This window comes from Caloenas nicobarica, chromosome Z (assembly GCF_036013445.1).
Source record: "Caloenas nicobarica isolate bCalNic1 chromosome Z, bCalNic1.hap1, whole genome shotgun sequence".
NCBI classification, from domain to species: domain Eukaryota; kingdom Metazoa; phylum Chordata; class Aves; order Columbiformes; family Columbidae; genus Caloenas; species Caloenas nicobarica.
In genome coordinates, this window is record NC_088284.1 from 15,457,050 (window position 1) to 15,478,800 (window position 21,751).

Sequence of the window (21,751 nt, forward strand, 5' to 3'; positions counted from 1 at the left end):
CATATGGTGGTGCATATGTGGAGGAATCACTTGCCCCCATGGCCAGCTTTCAGTCTGACTACTGGTGTGTGACCCACAGCATGTTAGAACTCTGCTGGATGGCACGTCCTGCTAGTGCATCCAAAATAAGCTTTTTCCTTTGAGTCTGTCTTGAACAGCTTCCACTCAGAAACAAAATTAAATGCTTTTTAGCTTCTCGAGCCGATTCTGGTTTTTCTCCATTTCAGTTTATTTGTGGAATGAAGTGATTTTTAAAAAAAAAAAAAAAAGTTTGAGCTTAAGTGACAAGAAGTGCGTCTACTTAAATCCACACTTAAGCTCTAGTTAGTTTGTTCAAAATCCTAGCCTTTTTCAGAGGGCTAAACTGAAGAAGGGCTTCCTTAGGTATGTTCAGTGGATCACTGACACAAACCAGTAACAGTACTGTAGGCAGTACCTGGGGTGAGGGGGGTGGACTAAGGCTGCATTATAATGAAGTTCCACTGCAAATTTGCTAAATCTTTCAAAGTAGCAAAACCAAAATAGGTTGATTCTTGATATTACTTAGTGTGCTGATATTTCCAGACCTTAACTTAAAACACACTTCATGTTGATTTGCATTGTCTGTGTTCTATATTTTGGAGCCTGCTACAGCTTACTATGCGCATGCTTCTGCAAAGCTAGCTCTTAAAATACCACTTTTGGAAGTGGGGGTAGTTTGCCTCCTATTTTAGCAAATTTTCAGAGATTTAGTGACTACCAAGCTCTTTTCTAGGGAGCTTCCTTCCTTCCCTGAGGATGAAAGGACTTTCGGCTTACTTCTCTAAATGCTTTTTATAGTGTATACAGGGTTTCCTTTAACTTCTGAAGTGTTTTCAGCCTTCTATAGAAAAGCGGGCTTTCCTGGTGTTCGTTCTGTCCCTTTGGGCAAGGAGTGTGCTGTAGATAACATGCCCTGCCCTAGAACAGGAAACATCTGCTATAGGAACCCTCACGTACTAGCGAGGTTGGACGTGGAGATACTGCTGCAGGAAAGGGTCTACCACCCTGTTTCCAAAATAGAGTAAGTAAAAGGAGACATGAAGTGAAACAGCTTCTGATTATTCCTGCTGTGCTGTCAGCAATAATAGAAATCAGCATGCAAAGAGTAAGATTAAGTGCTTTCAAAGGAAGTTTATTCTGCAAGTAACCGCCGTTATTCCATGCCTCTAGACTACTCTTTCAAGTCCAGTCAGGATTCTCACTGTTTCTCTTGGTAGATGGGTTCACAACATCCACCAATATCTGTTCACATCTCTCTTAACCATGAACCTATCTTTTCACTACATTTTGGTAGCTCCACTTATGTCAGTGAGGCCTCTTGCACAACTACAGAAGACATTGCTTTCTTCCTATATGTTTTGTTATGAGAATGCTGGGGTGATATGTGTGTCTGAGAATGGCAGTCTTCTCTTAGCCCCTTGAAGTTGATCTGAGTGTTCACAGAATCATAGAATGTCCTGCAGGAAGGGACCTATAAGGACCATCAAGTCAAACTCCCTGTTCCTCACAAACTACCTGAAACTAAACCATATGACTAAGAACATTGTCCACAAGCTCCTTGAACTCTAACAGGCTTGGTGTCATGACCATTTCCCTGGGGAGACTGTTCCAGTGACTGATGACCATCTGAGTGAAGAACCTTTTCCTAATGTCCAATCTGAACTTCCCCTATTCATAAAGTTCAATGTCAAAGGAACTAGTGTGTCCCTCTTCTTACTTCTTCTCTACTATGCTAGCTGCTTAAGATTCTCATCTGCTACTGTGCAAACTGAGCCAGAGTGAAATTGTTTTAGAACAACTTTCTAGCATTATTTTAATGTTAAGCAATTGATTATCCACCAACAACTAGGTAAGTTGATCTAGTAACTGCCCTCTCTGAGAATGTATAGCTTCATGCATCATTTGGGTTTCCAATGGTCTCCTCTTCTGTTCTACTTTCCTAAATTTGTAGATCCCTTTGTCTTTCTAAAAACTCAAATTTCCTAATCATTGACAAGAATCTTTCATTTCTTTCATATACTGAAAGAAACAGAAGGCTCTAAACTCAGATATATAGACTATCAGTTAAACTTAATCTGAAAAAGTGCTGTTTACTGAATGCTTTTTTCCAGTTTAGCAAAACCATGCAAGGCCATGTAGCAAGTACATAGTGATAGAATAAGGAAAGATGATATTCCTGTTTTCCCTCACACATGTCTTTCGTGGCATGAAAGTATACCCTACACAAGCTGCTGTGGTGATAAACGGAGAGCTGCTGTGTTCCTCCTTTGGGTTAGGATCTAGATAAACATTTATGAGGAATTACATTTTATATAGTAATATCTATAAAATCTGTGAGATGAATGTGTCACCAAACAATTGTTGGGGTCTCTTGTGGCATGCAGGTCCAGATAAAGCGTAGCTCTAGTCAAAGTTTTTAATCTAGACCGATCTTAGGGCTAAATGTGTGCAGGGAATACCTGGGAGGGGTACGTTAGTCATTATTCTACACCTAATTCAGCTGCAAGTAGTTTTGATTTTGTACATTCATGTAAATTTGCTGTGTGGAAAAACAAGATCATTTCAGACTTTGAAAATCTTGAGGTCAAGCACTTGTCTACTAGTTGCAGTTTTCTTGCTTCCTCGAAGGAAAGGTTTACCACTTAAGCTGGTCTATGGCTGTAGTGAGTCCTATGGCACTCTTTGCCTTCCATTTGTGTAATAACACTTTGGGAACCCTGCAAAGCCCTTTGGGTGTTCTTTACCTCTGTTTGAAGTTTGCTGTCCAGCAGCTTTGCAGGCGATGGAAGTAGGGACCATTATGTCACTGTCTTTCTGGTTCCCCAGCTGCTCATGGAGATCCTCAGGAAAGGGGCCAGCCCATTCTATGCAGGCTTAGATGTGGTGTGCAGGGCTGCACTCTGCCTGGGGAGTCTAACTATGTCTTCTGGAGGATAAGTTTCATGGAGTTTGAATTCAGCTATTTTTGTGCAGTGTCTTTCAGATATAGTTAGTTTAAACATGACTTTTGTATGTCTTGTATCTTTACAGACACAAAGAGAAAAATTACTAAAAATGCTTTCAATTCCTGCATATAATTGCCTTCTAAGTGACATAAGACTTGAACAATAAAATATAACTTGCTTTATTTTCTGTCAGTAAAACAGTAACCCCTAATTGGGAGAAGAGCAAACACGGAAAAAACTGCAATGGTCCACCTTTAGGCAAATATTGAGTGCTTTTTTTGCTGCGATCTAGGGGAAGCATTAACAGTGGGACATTGGAAGGGGAATATGTAAATTGTCAGACATATTAAACACTCATTTCAAATAAATCAGAAGAAAAAGTGACAGTTTTGAATGTTTTACTTCCTGAAATTTAGGATTGTGCTTTTAATTTTAGTGCATGCAGCAGTAATAGCAATTAACGAAGCTATTGAGAAGGGAATAGCTGAGCAAACTATTGCAACTCTGAGGAACCCAAATGCAATGTTGCTAAACGTGGATGAGGAACTTGCACAGGACTATCAGAATGAACTCTTTGAAGCTAAAAGGAGAAAAGAATCAAATGCAAGACTTAAGGTAATGGTATTTTATTAACATTCTTATGCATGTTCATTCATTGTTACAGCATGCTTCTCATGCTGTAGTACTACTATTGTAAAAATTAAATTAACTTTAAACTTTTGTGCAACTAGGAAAAATCCTCTTTTAAGCTAAATAACATAGATAATGGTAATAAACCACTCAACTTCATAAGCTACATTACTGTAAGCATGATGTAGCTTAACTTTGACCAAAGGATAAAATACCAGAAGACCAAAACCAAAAAGACTGGTTTTCCTGTATCGGTTGTTTTAGGGAAAAAAAAAATCTATTAAATTTCCAAAAAGAATGATAACTTTTTTGAGCATAAAATGTAACCTTTGCCACAGATCTTTAATGTGAAATTATTTCCTTTGTTGTTTTACGTGACAGGTAATATTTTCTGCAGTTGAAAAATGCTACACTATGTTTACATAGCTGTTTTACAGGAAGCAGAAAGTGCTTCAAATATTGCTCAGCCAGTTACCAGGGAGTGCTGATTACTTTAGTTCATGTGGTCAACAAATCCCTTTACAAATACCTACAGTAAATAATTCAGCTGATGCAGTTTTAATGACTTCTGCTAATACCTTTCCTCCCTGCACAGTTTTTGTGTGTACTAGCAACAATTTTATTTTCTTAGAACGGCACCATCTCTGAAGAGGAGAGAGATGTCTATGAGGAGCTGCTGACGCAAGCTGAGATTCAAGGCAATATCAATAAGATAAACAGTAAGCCATTCTGGATGCTTATGGAAGTGTGCATGTAACACGTGATCTCCCAGATTCCAGCTGAACACATTTTAAATCCACAAGAATGAAGAAAATATTTCTGCAGAAATTTACAAAATACGCAGAAGTAGCTAATGTCTGTCTACAACAGTTTTTTTCTTACTGCTCTTTCTCTACTAATCTTTTTGTGGGCTATGTCTGTGTTTGTGGGTTTTGTTCCAAGAATTCCTCAGTTCAGAATCAAATTTTTTATTACTTGCTCTGTTTTCTTACATTTGAGTTCCTTCTGTGTGCAGAATACTGTAAATTTTGACCCCCTCTTCTATATAGAGCTGAAATTCATTCATAAGCTTGCAGTTAGCCGTGGCTGAACTGCTCCCATATGGGCTTGCACAGAGCCAGAGACGCCCTTCATAGGACTAGTCTTATCCAGCAGAGGTTTATCTGTTTCAAGGATTGCCACCCTAGCTTGCTTTTACAAAAAGTAAGATGCTGACAGCAATGGACTTATTTTTGCAAAAGTGTATTTGCTGTTTGTAAGCATTGTTTTCATTTCAGTTCACATGGCTTTAGTCCAAGTGAATGAGGCTATTGACCTGCAAGATGAAGTGGCATTGATGGCAGGTTTGAACCATCCTGCTCTGAGCCTGCTTGAAGTTCTGCCACAAAATTCCTCATGGTACCTATTGCAATTGTGTGATTCTAAAGAACAGAAAATGCAGGTAATTGAATGGAACACGTACTATACATCAGTTTGCATTTTTAGGTGACTTTAATCCAGAGAGAAATGGCCTTTACTCTGCCTTTGGCATCATTTATGAAACAGTTTTATAAAGGTTTTAAAATAACTGATATACTCATTGACACCAAAGTAGCTGCATTTGCTCTAAAGAGCATAATGCCCTTGTAAGCAGTTACTGTAATAACTAAGATATACAAAGGAAATTTGAGATATAGTGTGCAGACCCTAACACTATGTTTGCTTTGAGCAAGAGTTGGTATTGAACCATTAGCAGCAAACGCAAGAGTCAATTGAGTCTTAAGGAAAAAAATTCATCATTTTGATTGTGACATTGTAAATGATGTGCAGGGGATAATACAATCACATCGTAGTGTCCCATCAGAGGGGTTTATCCCTTATCTCCTGTCAAACTTGAAAGCATAATTAAATCTTTTTTCTGATCTGTTAGATAGCAGGCGTTCCAAATATGCTCGACAAAACTGAAATACAGAAAGAAGTTAGTGTTGCCAATGTGGAAGCTGAGGCTCACAAGCTTAGTGAGTAACTGTTTTAATACTAATTTTTTACTGTCACCATTTAATTATGTTAAGCTGATGAATTGAATCCACCATTCATTACACGTAAATGAGATTTCTCAAACTGAAATTTCCTTTTTGTAACTGTTCTTCTCAGTTTCACAATTGCCAAGTCACCAATCTGTGTTGCATTGGATATACTCTTATCTGAGGTAGCTAACACCTTTTTCTTTGAATAACTTAGCCAATGTGTTTACCATTGGCTCAAAACTGAAGGCAATGCATGGCTTAATGGCTTGAACAAATATTTATCAGTGCAGTATTAATCCTTACTTGGGAGCAATGACCATTCTTGTAGAATTAAAATAGAATGATCACATGCAAGAATATTTGGCAATCACATCACAGACAAAAAATATTCTCACTTTCAGATACAACTATCTAAATCTAACCTGATCTTAGCCTGCTAAGGATGTCACAAAACATAAGTTATAGTTTGTAAAAAAATATAGTTAAGGGGGATCTAAATTTGCAGTGCATGTATTGCTGCTTTTGACCAGAAACTTCTTTGCTAGGAAGCTCAGCTTTGGTTAAACTGCTGTCATTTCATGATACATCTGGGCATGGCTTAGCAGCTGTTTTGTCTCTGGTATTGTTTCCAATGCTTTGAATCCAGGCTGATTGCTTTTGTAATGTGACTTAAAGTCTGTACTATGAGGTCAGCTTAAGCCAAAATATAAATTTTGGCTTTCTACCTCAAATGTTAGCCTGTTTTAGATTGGTTAGGCATGGTGAGCAGTACTTTCTCTAAAATGGTTGCTCCTCTGGAAGGGAGGCTAGGAAGAAAAATGTGGCATAAGAAAAGCAGTAAAAGAGTTCTGGAGAGCAATTTATTTCCTATGTTTGGTTTGAAAAGGAAAAAATACTGGGTTTTGTTGTTGGTATGTAAACAATGTAAGGCATATTTTGCAAGTTGCATGTTCAGTTCCTGAACTAGAAACCAGTACGTTGGTTATTGACTACAGAGCTGGTCTAGTCAATTTGTGGACTCTGACTCTTCTCCTCTTTGCTCTCTAAAAAGCATGCACGCTGTAGCTTTGAGAGGCTTTGCTTCTTCTAACCTCAGGAATAGCCGATAGAGAGCCTTCAAGAACAGCATGACCCTGTATAAGCATGCTTCAGAGAAACTGAAATGAGAGGTGAGGGGCTTGTTTAGGTGGACCTGTTTAATTAGAAAGCTCTTCAAAGTATTTGTTGTGCAATATGGCCTGAGCGGTGCTGCATACGTGAACTGTGGATGGCGTCTGCTGTACAGTCTTGTACAGACTTGAGCAGTCAGTGGTGACTAAAAATATTCCCTGGATAATAGTATAGAGAAAAATCATGTGATAAGGTGGAAGGGATGGCTATTATTTTGCTGATGGAAACGACATTTACATAATTGTGATTCTTTACTCTGCCACATGCACTTTAATCTTCAAGGTTGTTTCCCTTCGCACAAGACCAGAGATGTCCCCTGTACAACATGTTTCTGGGTGTGTCCTGGCCTGGGTTTCTACAGAGTTGGCTCCTTCAGGTGTGCAATTACGGTGGCTATGACTAAGCTGAGGAGTGTTGTAAGGTTTCTGCAGCTGCTCAAGTAGCAAGTGTTTTTCAGCACTTTTCTGCTGGGGTTCAAAACTGCTGAAATCAGTTCAGCAAAAAGCCAAACTGGTGAGTTGTTCAGGTGCTGAAAAGGGTTACAGTTATCCTCCTCTATGGTGGTCTCTTTAATTTGAAATTCGAGCTGTACAGAAGGGAATAATTTCTTGGTAGTGAGGCATGGTGAGCAGTACTTTTGTGCTTGTGAGGACTGATCTTCCACACTGTTAGACAAACAGGTGATAGCACACAGAGGAAGTCATAGAAGCCATAGCATGTGGGTTTCCATCAGTTCAGCCACTGAAAATCCCAACCCCACAAAATATTTGGCTGATTTCTACCAGTCTTCCTGAAATGGACAATAAAAATGTCCTCGGTTTTGCAGGGCAGGCTTTTTCTACCTTAGCTGAGTTAGGTCCTGCTGAAAGGAGGTGGTGAGGGAGGAAACATAGTGCCGAAGGAAAGGGGCATTAGGGTTGAAGCTAGACTGGGGCACTGGAGCTGACATTACTCAGCAGTACTTGCCACAAGTAACCTAGGAGGAACATTAGGCCTTTTTCTGTGCTTGGATGGGGTCAACTCCTTGTTTTGGATTAAAGGTACAACAAGTAGTCTCAAATGTCTAAAAGTCCAGAAACTTTAAAGTCCTCCAGTCAGTTATTCACTGCATAATTTTGAATAGACACTGGTTTTTCAACATTGAGCAGTTGAGTCTTGGAAGAGTCTAACACAAATGTTTTTTTTCTCTAATGTCAGCAAATTATATTATTTGGAATAACCTAATTGTTATCTACATCGCATAAAGAGCTAATGGCATATGAAAATTAATAGGATTTTCTTTCCCTGCTGTTCTCTAGAACTTATAGCAGTTGACAATATCAATACTGCGATTCGTAACTGTGATCCTAGTAAAACACTGGTTGCACTGATGAAACCGGAGGCACAGCTGCCTGTTGTTCACTCATTTGCTGCTGCTGTTTATCAGACTGAGCTGTTCAACCTCCAACAACAGAATGCTGTGGTAAGAGTGAAAAGCTTGTGACCTGCTCGGTGTTACATAGTCAAACCATGAAAGAGCACAAACATAGCATGTTGTGTAAAATTAGACCTAACTCTCTTGCCATGGTGTTAAGTATTGCATGACTGGTTTTGGTTAAATAGGCAAAGTTAAATCACAGAATTTGTTTCTTGACACACTTTGCTCTGGCTGAGCTCCTGTGTTGCAACAAATTGACTGACATTTTTTAATTGTTGCATGCTCCTAATGAGGACTAACTTTTTTTTTAATATATATATTGTGGAGAAAAGTAATGCTGTGTTATGAAGGTAAGATCAGAATAGATGGGTCTGTGGGGCAAAAGAAGGAAAGGCTGAAGCAACTATGTAGCAACCTAGTAAACTCTACCATCAGTGTGTTCATCTGATATGTGTATGACTGGGAAATTCGCCAAGTGTTTTGAATCAAGTTCATCTCCCTGATGGTTATCTGGACTATGTAACTCAAATTCGTTACACTGCTTATTTAGCTTCCTGATTGCAGTACATTATCATCCTACAGAACTACCTGGCACATGATGAACTGTCTATTGCAGTAGAAATGTTGTCAGCTGTTGTGTTGCTAAACCAGGCCTTGGAAAATAAGGACATCCTCATGATAAAGAATCATCTTAGAAACCCATGCGTTGGCTTCAATAATCTGCAAGAGGAAAACTTTCAACGGTAAAGGTTCATTTTGTCTTGGCTGGATGAGACTTGGCAACTTCAGCAAAAGGATAAGTAGGCATTTTACTAGGTGGGGTATCCTGTGTAGTGGCTATGAAGTTGAAAGAGTTGCAAGATAAACATCTGTGTTATAAGTTAATAAGGGATAATATGACTATTGCTGAACTAGTTGTATATCTATAAGTATAGTCAATCACACAGCCTGCAGTGTTTGAGAGAAGAGGATGTGTGAGGTGCAAGGAGAATATCCTCGGAAAGCAAATATTAAGATCTGACAAAAATTTGGAGACGCTAACATGTGTACCAACTGTAGCTGGGAACAGTTAATCAGTAACCTCTCTGCAATACTGAAGGATCACCTTTGGAATGAGATAGTGTTTAATGACTTAAGGTCCAGGACGTTCCCTAAACTGTGGCTGACCCCTTTTCTGCTTGAGAATTGCAAAGGTCTGAAAAATGTAGACTGTGGCTGACCCCTTTTCTGCTTGAGAATTGCAAAGGTCTGAAAAATGTAGCACAGTCCTACTTGCTAAAAAGCTGACTACAATGCCGTAGCACACATGCATGTTCAATATTAATTATAGCTTTCATCCAGCTGCCAGATGCTAGCACTGTCATGTGCCTGACTTGTCACAACTGTGTGCTGCTATCTCTGCACTCTTTTGCGTATCTGCAAAAAAATATCAGGCACCACTACCATTTGTGTGAGACCTGAGCCACCAGCATGTGGAGGAAAGCGTGGGGACATGGGCAGGTTATCGCCTCTTGACCATGGATAGTGGAAACCTCCATGTGTTGCAGGAAGGCATTACTAAGCAAAAAGGGACAGCAGTGGCTGAAGATCACCAGGCTGACAGGAGACATCAATCTGAGAGCAGCCCTTGCTAGGTGTCTCAAAGCTGGAAAGAGGGCAGTTAGCACAGGAATAAGAGACTGGTGTTTTGGTTAGAAGGTGCAGAATGCCATAAGGAGGAACAAAATCCATCTGTCACTTGGCCTCTGCTAATGTGAAATGATGCTTGTGGGCAACAGAAGCAACATTATAAATATTCATAAATGGGCCCCAAAGTGTCCAAGTGCAGCATTTTTGGCTGGTGTTACTGTGACCTGATCTCTAGATTTAACTGCTAGTCAATACAAATGAAACACTAGGAATTCGTTGGAGCAGAGAATAAAATAAAACTTTATCATGCCATTATGTAAATTTGTGCTGCCAATCATATGTTGAACATTGCAGGAATCTTTGACTGCACAATACCAGAAGGAATACAGTAGAGCTAGAGAAAGTTCAGCAATGGAGATGGTGTTATATGGCTTTCTACCAGAAGAGAAGAACTAGTTAGGAGTGTGTTTCCTGCAAGAGAGAATTTAGGGAAAAAATGCCATAGGTCTGCAAAAGCGTGCATGTTGTGGGGAATATGAGTTGCCAGCTTCACTTAACTTTAGTTTTTACTTTCTTATGATAATTGGAATGAGAAAAGATTGGCCACTATCAAATATCAAGTTTAAAATTTACACAAGGAACTGCCATCTCACAAAACACTTAAATAGTAGGACTCATTCCTCAAGAATACATAAAATTTCAAACTAGAGTAGATAAATGGAGCACAGCATTGTTTGCCACTATTAAAGTGACACTTAGACTCCAGATCACGAAGCCCTTAAACTCGGGTTCCTGAATGCTGGAAGGGCAAATCTGAGCAGGAAATAACGATTCTCTCCTGTATTTTTTTTTTTCCTGGTAACCATTCATTTCTCAGACATCTTCTGGAAATATAAGACATATTTGATCTGACACATTGTGGCAGTTGTGTGCTTGATTGAGGACTATTACAATTATTTAACTTATACATACCTGAGTTTATACTTCTGTGAAGGTTTCCAGATCATCTTGATCTGTGATTGTTCTAAGAGTAGACATATGCTACAGAGCCTGTGCATGGATAACTCTGAGTTGTGGGGAGAGAAGCATTGTTTTTTAATGGCCTTCCTCTGCCCATGGCCCATCCTCTTCCACATGGTGGAAATGTGGGGGTAGTAGGAGGTGCTGCTACCTGACGCTAGGGCAGAAATTCTGATCTTTGACTTAGTGTAGCAAGAAGCTGATCATAGTTGCTCCCAAATTTATCTGTAGTGCCATACAGCAAAGCATTTATCCAGTGTGTATATTACCATCATCCCACGTTGCCAAGAAAAGTGCTCTGAATCAATTTATAAGGCCATTTTTTCAGATGCTGAATTGCAGGCATAGAACCAGCAAGGCAGATTGCATGTCTGTATAATTTCTGGCAAGAGATGAATTAGTTTGAAACACATTCATTGAAAACACATAGTAGGCACTAAATAATAGATGATACATCTGACTAATTCTTTGACAGTTTATCTTGTATATGAAATACACTTATCTATTTTATATCTTCTTGTAGTTATGCTGATACACTATTGTCTATTAAGTCAGAGGCTTCATCTCAAGGCCAAGATTATTTAAGCTGGAATGATATCCAGAACTGCATTGATATGGTTAATATGCAAATTCAAGAAGAAAATGAAAGTAAGTAATTCTTCCTCTACATTGCCTGTAGAGATGATAGTCTGGTCCTTGGTACATAAATTTCTGTGCTGAATGGCCTTGTACAGACACTTCAAGAGAGAAGAGGTTGAAGAGTTTTGAATGCAGGTGTTCTTTAAATGTTGTTTAAGTATTCCTGATTGTTTGGCTGGCTGTAATACATCCTAGGGTCCATGCCTTCTGCAACGTTGCAAATGCCATGGTTATGCACACTTGGCAGTGTATTTCAGTATTTGCACTGGATGGTCTCACTTTGGGGATTTCGCAGAAATTATAAGCGAAGGACATACTAGAGGATAGAAGTAGAAATTACAGGCAGTGGAAAAGAGTGTGTTAATGTTAAATGATTTCCAAGCCCTTATCTTTCACAAGGGAGCTTGTAACGACTTAGGCAGTGTAATTATCTGTCCTGCACTTATTTTAGATAGCTTGATTTCCTATCTGAGACTAGCTTCTTATGTGTACTTTTTCTAATATAAATGGATTTAGAGATTATTTTTGCAGCTGAATGTAACTGTATTGCCCTAAAACTGTGCTGTGAAATGTGATAGCTGGTCATCTGGGCTTCAAAAATGCTAAAGGTTTAAGTTTCTCCACTGGATATAGAAGTGGTGGGGTTTTGGTTTTGTTTCATTTGGGTTTTTTTTGTTTGTGTTTTTGTTTGTTTGGTTTTTGTTGTTTTGTTTTGGGGGTTGTTTGTTTGGGTTTTGTTGTTGGGGTTTTTTGTTTGTTTTAACTAAAACATGAGACTATCAAGTTACACCCAATTTGCTGGAGCAAGGAAAGGAAGTGGGTAGCTTTCAGACCACTTGCCATTTGGGCAGTGGTCTGGAGTATCATTTGAAAGCCTTGGTAAGGTGTAGGCTGTTTCCAGGGTGGCACTGGCACATGGTGTGTGTGCCCTCCCCACACTGCTATCAGTGTCGTGTGTGCTAATGTGTTTCATGGTGGTAAAAGAACTGTTATGTTACAGAAGTACTAAAACTGACTGGATTGTTTCTTTCTAAGTCTAGTCAAGTGGTGGCTGTGGACCCTTATGGCTTACTTTGCAATGTGTGCCTTCTGGCAGGGTGGGATGCTGAGCAGTTTGTTTGACTGACATAACTGCCTTTTTTGGGGGGGGTCTAAATCTCTGCAGTCATTAGGAGTTGATACAGGCCTTAAGAAAGGTGTTCTTATATCAGGAGACTCAGTCTTTAGTACTGAAACAACTGTGCTTGGTTGATTTGGGGCAGAGAGGGGAGGAGGAAGGGTGTCCTCTGTCTCCATAAGCAAGCCTGCATGTCTACATGATCTCTTTGGTAGCACTTCAGAAAAATTGCTCATTCTCAAAGCCTTATGAGGGCATGGATCCATGACCCCACCAGCTGGGCTGTTGTAGGTGTGGGAGATGATCTGCCACTGGCAGGGATGGCATGCCTTGGAGGTGATTGGAAGCCCTTGTCTGGTGCCATTCTGGTATGGCTTTAGGGAGAAAGTACCTTGAGCAGCACATCTCAGCACCATTTGGGGGTCAGAGGAAATTGATTTTAAAATGTTGAGACCAGTCTGAAGAAAATGAGTTAGAGGTTTTATGAAATACACTGGACCACGTTACTTGCCAACTGAAGTCCTGAGTGCTACTGGTTTGAAAAAACAAGTGATTTCTCATAAGGCCACTGTTACCAGATTGGTTATTTAAGGTGAAATTTAAAGAAAGCTGTTAAGATGCTACGTAGTGCTGTGGTTGGTAGGTCAGTATGTATGCATTTTTCCAAATGAGGCTTTCAAGTAATCTGGTCTAAAAAAAAGTTGATAATAAGTCTTTCAGCACTGTGAGCCAATATGTAGGTGCATATATTTAGATGTCACACCCATCCTTTCCTTAAGCTTCATGTAGATACTCATCCCCTGAAAGCAGGGAAGCCTTTTTTTGACAAGGATAAATTTTATTTTTGTGGAGAGGTAGATACAGATAAGTCAATAACTGTAGCAGAAAGGAAAACTGTACAACTTAACAGCTTCACGTAAATATTTGAGCAAAAATAATTTTAAATCAGCTGCTCTTGCTGCCTCTGCTTCTTTTTACTTGATTTTTCTGTTGTTCATGTTACTGCTTTGTTTGTATCCGGTATTGGGTGTTACAACTTTCTTTGGTAACTACATGTTTAATAACTTTTCTGTTTCATAGGAATCATTGCAATTGGCCACATTAATGAAGCAATTGACCAAGGAAATCCTGAGAGAACTCTAGAAACACTACTGTTGCCCACTGCCAAGCTGCAAGATGTGAGACCAGCAAATGCAAGGCATTATCAGGATGTTCTGCACCATGCTAAAGTGCAGAAATGCAAGGTTAGAGCTTTGACTGTTGCTGCTTTGTCAGAACTGAAATGCCAATTCTTTTCACTTACATGTGTGTCCCTGTTCTGTTCCTACAACGTTTGAATTAGCGATGCAAACAGGGTAGTAAATAAGCCAATGACAACGAAGTGGCACTAAGTAATTTTTCACTACACCTTATTCTGACTGGCACAAGGGGTTACTTCTTGATGTATTAATACTAAAATGTATTCTGCATGTGTGCCACCTTGCTTGTTGTTAATTATACTGGGTTGCTGCAGCTACTAAAAAATGTGGGCAGCAGCAGCGCTGATGTAGTTATGAGTCTATGCAAGGATCTAGTTACTAAACTGTGTGAGGCAGGTAGTTACTGAATGGGTGGGAATTGAGGGTTTTGTCAAAAATGAGTCATAGCCATGCTGAGGGGATCATGTTTTCCCTTAAACCTCCAGGAAGTACTTATGAGGAGTCTCAGTTGCTTAAAACTGGTGTTTTATAATAGTGGAGTTTTGTACATATTTCTGTTCTGGCTTTATCACACAACATGCTGGCCATCTTGTATGTGCCTTCCATTTGAACCCATCTCAGCAGTATACTGCTATCTGCTTGCCCAAAAGCACTGCCCTGGTTAGCATCACTGCTCAGGGAAGCATAAACAAAGATCAGCCTAACAGCTTGCAGGATGTGACTGAACACAAGCTTAGCTAAAGCCACTAGCACAGCACTAAAAATACCCAGTGTCTCGAAAAGATGCATAAAATTTGCATGATTCACATAATGCATTCCTAAAGTCATATGGTCAGCTGGAGAAAGTCTTTGAACTTTGGCTTGTAGAAATACCTGCCAGCTATCTTGCCACCTCACTTGCGGTACCTGCTGTGAAACTATGTTTCTGCAATCCTCTGTCAGATTTCGAAAGGCATTCGCACACCCCAATTTCTTACTTGGGCCAGTGCTGATTACTTTGAGCACTGGATCCTGAAATGTCACCTCTCTCTTTGTCTATGAAGGTGAGGGTTTAGTGCATGCCGATTACTTTACCTGTCCTGGAAGGGCCAGGGTTGGCATTCTCATGAAGAGAGTGTCTGAGGGTGGTGGCCCTGTGCAGTGCTGGCCCAGGACATTCCAGATCCTTTGTGCATGTGCTGTGAGCTGAGATGTCCTCAAGGCAGAGACCTGCACGTGGCAGCCCTGCCTGGGGTGGCTCCTGCTGGGCTCCCCAGGTGTGAACCCAGTGCCTGCTCCTGTCCCTGTGTGAATGTGCTGATAGGAAGCAAATGGGTGTCTCCAAGTTTTAGAACGAAAACTGTGCAATCTCATAGAAATCATGTCATTCAAAAATTTGTGATGTTTTCAAATACTTGTGCTGGCCTTTCTTTCCTGAGGTATTTTGGTTTTGCACTACTTTGACAAATACTTAAAACACCTCTTTTTTCCCCCCTTCATGGTGAAAAAAAAGCGCCAATTCTCCTGTTTAGGAAGAAAACTCTACACTGTACTGTATCCACTCACAAAAGAAATACCCAGATGCATTAATTTGACTTACTATCTACACTATTCTTTAGGTAAAAATAAGATTTCAATTCAACTTCCCTTTAAAAAAAAACAAAAACAAAACAAAATAGCCCAAGAAAACAACAAAAAACCCTAGCAGGATAGAATAGGCGGTGCAAGGTCTGAAGTCTATTCCCTACTTTTCTGAGTCCTGTTTATAAGGCAGATCTGCTTTTAGTTGCATTTAGCATGTTTTAAGACTGAGCTGTGGTAAAAGGAAGTATTTGATTTACAAGGATCAGATAGGCTTGCCTGTGAACTTCCTGTGTTCCTCAGTGTCTGGAAAAACATATGGGTCAAACCTGCTCACTTATTGTAACCAGCTTACTGTCACGTCCCTGTAGCTGTGGTGGCTTTGAGGAAGTAGTCTACACCCAGATCTCCCGTTACTGGTCTTAATCTCAGGCTGCACCTACTTGTTCCTTGCTTGAAATTGAAAATGTAAACCTGGAATTTATTTATTCCTGTAATCTTAAACCACAGCTTCTAACAGTTCTCCAGGCCATTTAAACTAAGTGTATTCAGGCTGCAGTGAAGAGAAACCCTGTGTTTAGAGAGTGTATTATGGATAACTGAAAAGTTAAACAGATGTGCCAAATGTTGAAATGGTTCCTGTGTTATTTTATTTTTTTGACTGATAGGCATACCAGTTTTATAGTTGTCATTTTTTGTATTTAGAATACTTGTATAACATCTGGACTACTTTAAATCTACCTTTAAAATCTGCTCTTGTGTATGTTGAAGGAATGGCATGATTAAAACTGACTTTAATTAGGAACCAGAAGAAACCGAAGATGGGCGTGGGGGTGGTGTCTTACCAGGCTGCAGATTCCTTGAAGACATTTTCCAGTGCAAATGGTTTTATTTAAGTTTTTTACAATGCTGTTATCAAACTGAAGTAAAACACGTTTTTCTTATCACTGTCTCACATGCTGGAGGTAACAAACACAAACCACTGAGCTTATTTTGCAGATTTTATACTCAGTATATATGTAGCTTTTGAGTTTCTGTAAATGTAAAAGCTAACCCTTTGCTTTATTAACACAGGCAATCAAGCATAACTAGCTTCAGTATTTGTAACACTGTAGGTATTTCCTGTAAGGATGTGGAAATAGAGAATACTGCAAAAAAGCTCCACTGTTTTGCTTACCAAGCAAGAATTATACATGCCTAGATTCACACTGATAAGGGTTAGCTCCCAGCAATCCTCATGGGCTAGAAGAGTGCAGGCACTGAGGAAGTGGAAGAACAAGTCTCCAGAGCAAAGCTCGTTAAGCAGCCTCATAGGAGATGTTGAAGTGTGTCAGCCTCTGTGTCTACAGCTGTATATTTACTGCTCCTTGAACCTATAGGGACTATGGCTCTTTATTTCCAACATGCAGGGCAGTATTTGCTTTCTTGTCTGTGTGACAGGGAGCTTCCAGAAAGCTCTACAGTTCCCAGGCACATAAACTGCTTTTAGTTGTTCTCACTTCCACTGGGCCAAAAACTTTTTTTCATACCACTGTTCCTGCAGTGACTGTGGGCTGAGAGCTAACTTTAAGTATTTGGAAATCATGAATGAGACTGAAAGTGATGTTCAGCTATTGACTCCTCTTCTGATGTTCAGAGGCTGTGATGACTGATATTCTGGTTTCTTCTTCATGGACATGAAAGTGGTCTTCCCAGAACAAAATGGAGGCCTGAGTCTAGGCACACCAGATGTTGCAATGTGCATGATAAAATTATAGAGCTGGAGAAATGTATTTCTGAGGACATTTCTTGTCTGGTGTTTGGAAGGAAGTAAATGTTTACTGAGATTGTTTTTTAACACTTTTAAATTTTTTAAGTTTAACTGTTGCACCTGAGCTTTGCTGCCTAGGTTAATACTATACAAAGGCATAATTCCAGTAACATAAATATAGAACTAAACTCATTTTTCCCTGGATATTTTAACCATTGTTAGATAAATATTGGATTGACTTCTGATTTTGGACATAAGAAAATAAAGGAAAGGATCAAGACAACTGTTTAAGCTGCTAAGACATAAAGCAATCAGATAAAAAGAATACAACCCATCTGTGTTGTTATAGTAATAGTTAATGTGATGGATAATAAGGATAATATTGCTTGGCACAAAGCAAATAGCAAAGATAGCAAGGATCAAAAGACTGACTTTAACATACCAGAACCATTCATGAGTCTTGAGTGCTCGTATAATTGAAACATAGCAGAAAATTATAGTTGCGAGAGGTATTAAAAACCCGAAGGTGACTAAAGAAACGTAGTAGTAGAACTGGAAGGAAGGTATGGTTTCGCAGGCATTGTGCACATCGTGGCAGGTGTAAATGCCTAGTTGTTTCACGTAATAGCTTTGCTGCATTATGCAAAGTGGGAGCATGTACAGGAAGACTATGATCCACACGGTAGCGCAGACTGCGATGGCGTAGGCACGTTTCGGCAGGCTCTTGTAGGTGAACGGGTGAACGATGGCCACATAGCGGCTGACACTGATACATGTGAGCAGCAAAATGGAGCAGTACATGTTACCGTAAAACACCACAGTGGTAGTTCGACACATCATTTCCCCAAAAATCCAGTTGTTCCCATTGATGTGGTATGCTATTTTGAAGGGCAGCATGATGCAGAAGAGCATATCTGAAACCGCCAAGTTCGTGTAGAGGATGGCAGTGCATACAGAGCGGATCCTGAAGAGCAGCATCCACAAAATTATGGCATTAGATGGCACACCCAATAAAACAGCACTGAGGTAGACTGCAGGTATTAGCTTGGTGCTCAGAGAGCTGGTCAGGTATTCCAGTGTGGTGTTGTTCACTTCTGTTAAGGTGGAGTCGTTTGACTTTTTTGAAGAGCATTTTTCTTCTCTGATATGGATGGATTTTGTCTCTCCTTCTATAGCATTAGGAGGGATGTAATCATAGTCTCTTGCTGAAATTCCACGAAAAGTCTTGATAAGAGAGACAGTTTTAATTGCAGAGCCATTCAGTGAAAATTCTGAAGCTAAAAAAAAAGTTAAAATGTTAAAAAGGGGCAAATTACTGACTTAGCAATGTAATTCACCTTCAGGTAAAGAGAAAGGTAAACATCCTTGTGAAAAGTGATGTGTTTAGAAGATTTGGTGACATTCTCCTTTGCTTTGAGTGTTCATGTCAAATGTGCTCAAGAACAGTCTTCACTGTACTTGTCATCTCACACGTAACTTTGAAAATTTAGCACAAATGTAGTGTTGACCTGATCTTTCTGCATTTTGCATGCTTTCAGTAACTTTGGCAAAAAATACCAGACATCTGTGTAATGTTTATCTGCTGTAGAGAGTTTTGCCCCATAGTAACAATGTTTGTAATTCATCATACAAGCAGCAGCCTTGGTCTAGGCTTGATCAGAAAAGCAAACAGTGGTACTATCTTTGTCACTTCATGGATGAAATGCATGACTGCAAAAGATGAAAAAACAACTGTCTTGCCTAACACAGGTTAAAACTTGTAAATTAGAAAATTAAAAAAACTCTGTTTTTTTGGTCTCGCATATCATGTTAAATTAGTATTTTGTATTCTTCAGGTTCTGACTAAAACAAAACAGATCATTTCAGTTTCTCATAAGTGAGGAAGGGCAGTTAATCTTGCTAACTGAAAAGAAATGATTGGGCTGATATTAGATCAGATTTATTGGTAAGTGAATAAAACTTTTCATGCAGCAGGAAAATTTTCAGTAAATAAATACTGTTAGCACGTGGGCAAAGCCAATCCTGCCACTTTTATTAATGCCTGACTCTGAGTCTTTAGTAGAGAACTTTGTACAGACATTGACATTTCCAGATGAAGCACAAATGTGTGGAGCACATGGGTTTAGAAAGTATTTTGCAAGATAGATTTTGCAGAATAAACAGCAGTGTAATCAGTTTTGTAATTTAAAAAATTTATTAGCTATGTTTAATACCAAAAGACTTAGTGTAAAGCTTAGAGCATGCATCTTGAAACTGGAATTCGGAAGTTAACTGAAATTTGGATTAAACTTGTGGGTTTTTCTTTTATCTTTCCATATGGGAATAAAACATGGAAAACAGTTTTATCTATCCTGGCAGATTTATGGTAGAATGCTTTGAAATCATAATTAGTAGTCTGTATCCCTTTGAGTAATTTCTGGATAGTTAATCCAGAAAACAAATTTTAGTTACTCTTTAAGACCTATGTGCTTGCATGTGCATATATATATATAGTATGTATGAATCAACATTTTAAAATGATCTTGGTTTGAAAACAGTTTTAATTCTAGTGAGGTAAAAAAACTAGGCTTATTATTTGATCATTTCCTTTGGTTATTTTTGTCACAACAGTTATCTGAGCATTTCCTTCTATAAGACCACCTGAAGTTGTAGTTTTGTCGAATGTTTTAAAGCAAAAAGAACAAGACTGTACAGGTTTAAGATTATCAGATCACTACAGAAATACTGTAGAGAAGATCTGCCTTCAGTAAGTGAAGAAAGATCCCTTAAATCAAACTAGCTATAGAAAGTGACTTGGGCAAGGGAGGGAGGTAAGGTGTCACTGAAATAGAAAAATAAAAATCTGCCTTAAGTGAGACTTCCTAGAGCATAGTTGTCTATAATGATGCATGTACAATCCATTTGGCAAAGCACCAACATCATCAAAAAGCCCATGTTTTGATAAAGACTAAAATATAGAATAGGTACAGAAAGGAGGACTCACCTGTTGTGAAAAGACTGGAGCTAAGAGACAGGAGTCCACTGAAAAACAATATCTTCATTGTAGTACGTGAAATTCAGCTGGGCAAACAATGATGCTGTTCTAGTTCATCTCAAGAGGCATTTCGTGGGGGAATTTTTTTCCCCTCTGTAAGAGACTAAAGAATGATTGATCTGTTCTCCAGAAGCATCCTGTAGGCATGAGGTTTATCGTAAGTAGCTAGTTTGTTCTTTGTCTACTACAGCAAGAGGGTGTGACGTATCCAAATATGCACACATGACTCAGTTTCAGCCTCTGCCCAATGCAGAGATAATATTGCTTTACAGCAGCCATTTAACTCCTAATTTACCATGAGCCTGAAGCCAATGTGGGGGGTTATACTGGAATGTGTACATACAGATATAAGGGGAAAAAAGATGTTTTCTGGAAAAAAAAAATCAGAGGATGTGTTTATTAAACCCTGAAAGGTCTCATCCACAGATCGAAATTCCATGTCGCTGAACTCTGCTTGAGGAAGTGTGGTGATTCCAGTTTAGCAAATGCGAAGGTGAAAGCAAGCCACACATACAAACATGTCTTAAGACAACTGCTCTCCGCTTTGCCTTTTACCTACCTACCCACTATTAGCTATCTGTGCTCCTTCAATCCAGCTGCCTGCTCTGCTCAGACAGTTCCCACCCCTTCACAGCCTGCAGGCTCTGAAACCTTTCCCCTATTTTCATCTGCTGTTTTGTTGATTCCCTTCCTTTTCCTTTGCTTGGATTTTTTTTTTCCTTCCTTGAATGCCAAATAACAACAGCTTGCTTCCAGCAGACAAAATTAGCCCGAGTCTTGGTCTGGCTTCCAAGCTAACAATGAGGCTCAGCATAAGCTGTACTTGGCTCCAGAGCAGTATTTGTCTGTTCTTGTATTTGGTGTGTAAAAGCTGGACACAGATACAGAATTCTTTTCTGTTTGAGTCCTTTTCACAAAATTGCCAGCTATAGTTTAGGAATATAGTATATAGTCTCTCAAGTGTTAACTCTAACTTTCTGCTACACTTGTGGTGTGTGTCCACTGTCATGCAATTGCATGATACTACTTCATTTTATTTAGATATTCTGCTACCTTGTTTACATATATGATGCAAACTGAAGAGTCTACCTTTCCTCTTTTTTTTTTTTAAATGTTTTATCTTTACTTTCTGTGGATAACACATTTATTGGATTTTTGCCCTGGAATTGTGTGCAAAACCAGGGATATCCTTTGTGAAACTGGTTCTTTTATCCATGTTGTATAAGCTCGAGAGAATTTCTGGGTTTTATTTAGTGAAATATTTGTGTGCAGATACTCCTAGATCTTTATCGAATGAATGCATTCCTGTTTCATCTCATCATTAGTCTATGATAGACCCAGCACTCCTGTTTCCTCTTTAGAATGAATTTTGTTCCCTCACCTACTGGATTAGATTTTAAATGCCTCTTTAGCTCTGAAACCTTATTTTCTCAGCCGAAGTGCTGGTTCACCTGCGAACCTGGGCAGCAGGAGCAGAGTTGGTTAGTAGGGATGATAAGACCTCTTTCCTACGTACTCTATTTTAACTTGGGGATTAATGCCATGCATTGTTAGCCTGTAGGAAGAGTGATATCTGCTCTGCTGCTTAATTCTTGAAACATAGTCACCTGTGCT

General features: G+C 39.3%; 2 protein-coding genes across 4 annotated transcripts in view; one reads left to right on the forward strand and one right to left on the reverse strand.

Moving 5' to 3' along the window:
- IQGAP2 (IQ motif containing GTPase activating protein 2) overlaps positions 1-21,751 on the forward strand; it is a 126,445-nt gene that overhangs the window by 73,886 nt on the left and 30,808 nt on the right. The window contains exons 8-15 of one of the 3 annotated variants that reach the window (XM_065655876.1): positions 3,403-3,581; positions 4,228-4,315; positions 4,874-5,037; positions 5,506-5,593; positions 8,071-8,234; positions 8,772-8,932; positions 11,362-11,486; positions 13,675-13,838. In XM_065655876.1, coding sequence (XP_065511948.1) covers positions 3,403-3,581; positions 4,228-4,315; positions 4,874-5,037; positions 5,506-5,593; positions 8,071-8,234; positions 8,772-8,932; positions 11,362-11,486; positions 13,675-13,838 — 1,133 coding nt within the window. The remainder of the gene's footprint in view (positions 1-3,402; positions 3,582-4,227; positions 4,316-4,873; positions 5,038-5,505; positions 5,594-8,070; positions 8,235-8,771; positions 8,933-11,361; positions 11,487-13,674; positions 13,839-21,751) is intronic. The other 2 variants (XM_065655874.1, XM_065655875.1) reach the window with 2 other exon arrangements.
- F2RL2 (coagulation factor II thrombin receptor like 2) lies at positions 16,207-20,286 on the reverse strand. The gene is made up of 2 exons (XM_065655877.1): positions 20,087-20,286; positions 16,207-18,380 (listed from the first exon to the last, which is right to left on the reverse strand). Exons 1-2 carry the CDS (start codon positions 20,142-20,144, stop codon positions 17,293-17,295), a joined length of 1,146 nt encoding a protein of 381 aa, XP_065511949.1. The 5' UTR covers positions 20,145-20,286; the 3' UTR covers positions 16,207-17,292.

Coding starts and splice junctions, on each gene's coding strand:
- F2RL2 (XM_065655877.1), bottom strand. CDS start 20,144: ATGAAGATATTGTTTTTCAGTGGACTCCTGTCTCTTAGCTCCAGTCTT. Junction 18,381..20,086: donor CTCCAGTCTTTTCACAACAG/GTGAGTCCTCCT, acceptor CTTTTTTTTTAG/CTTCAGAATTTTCACTGAAT.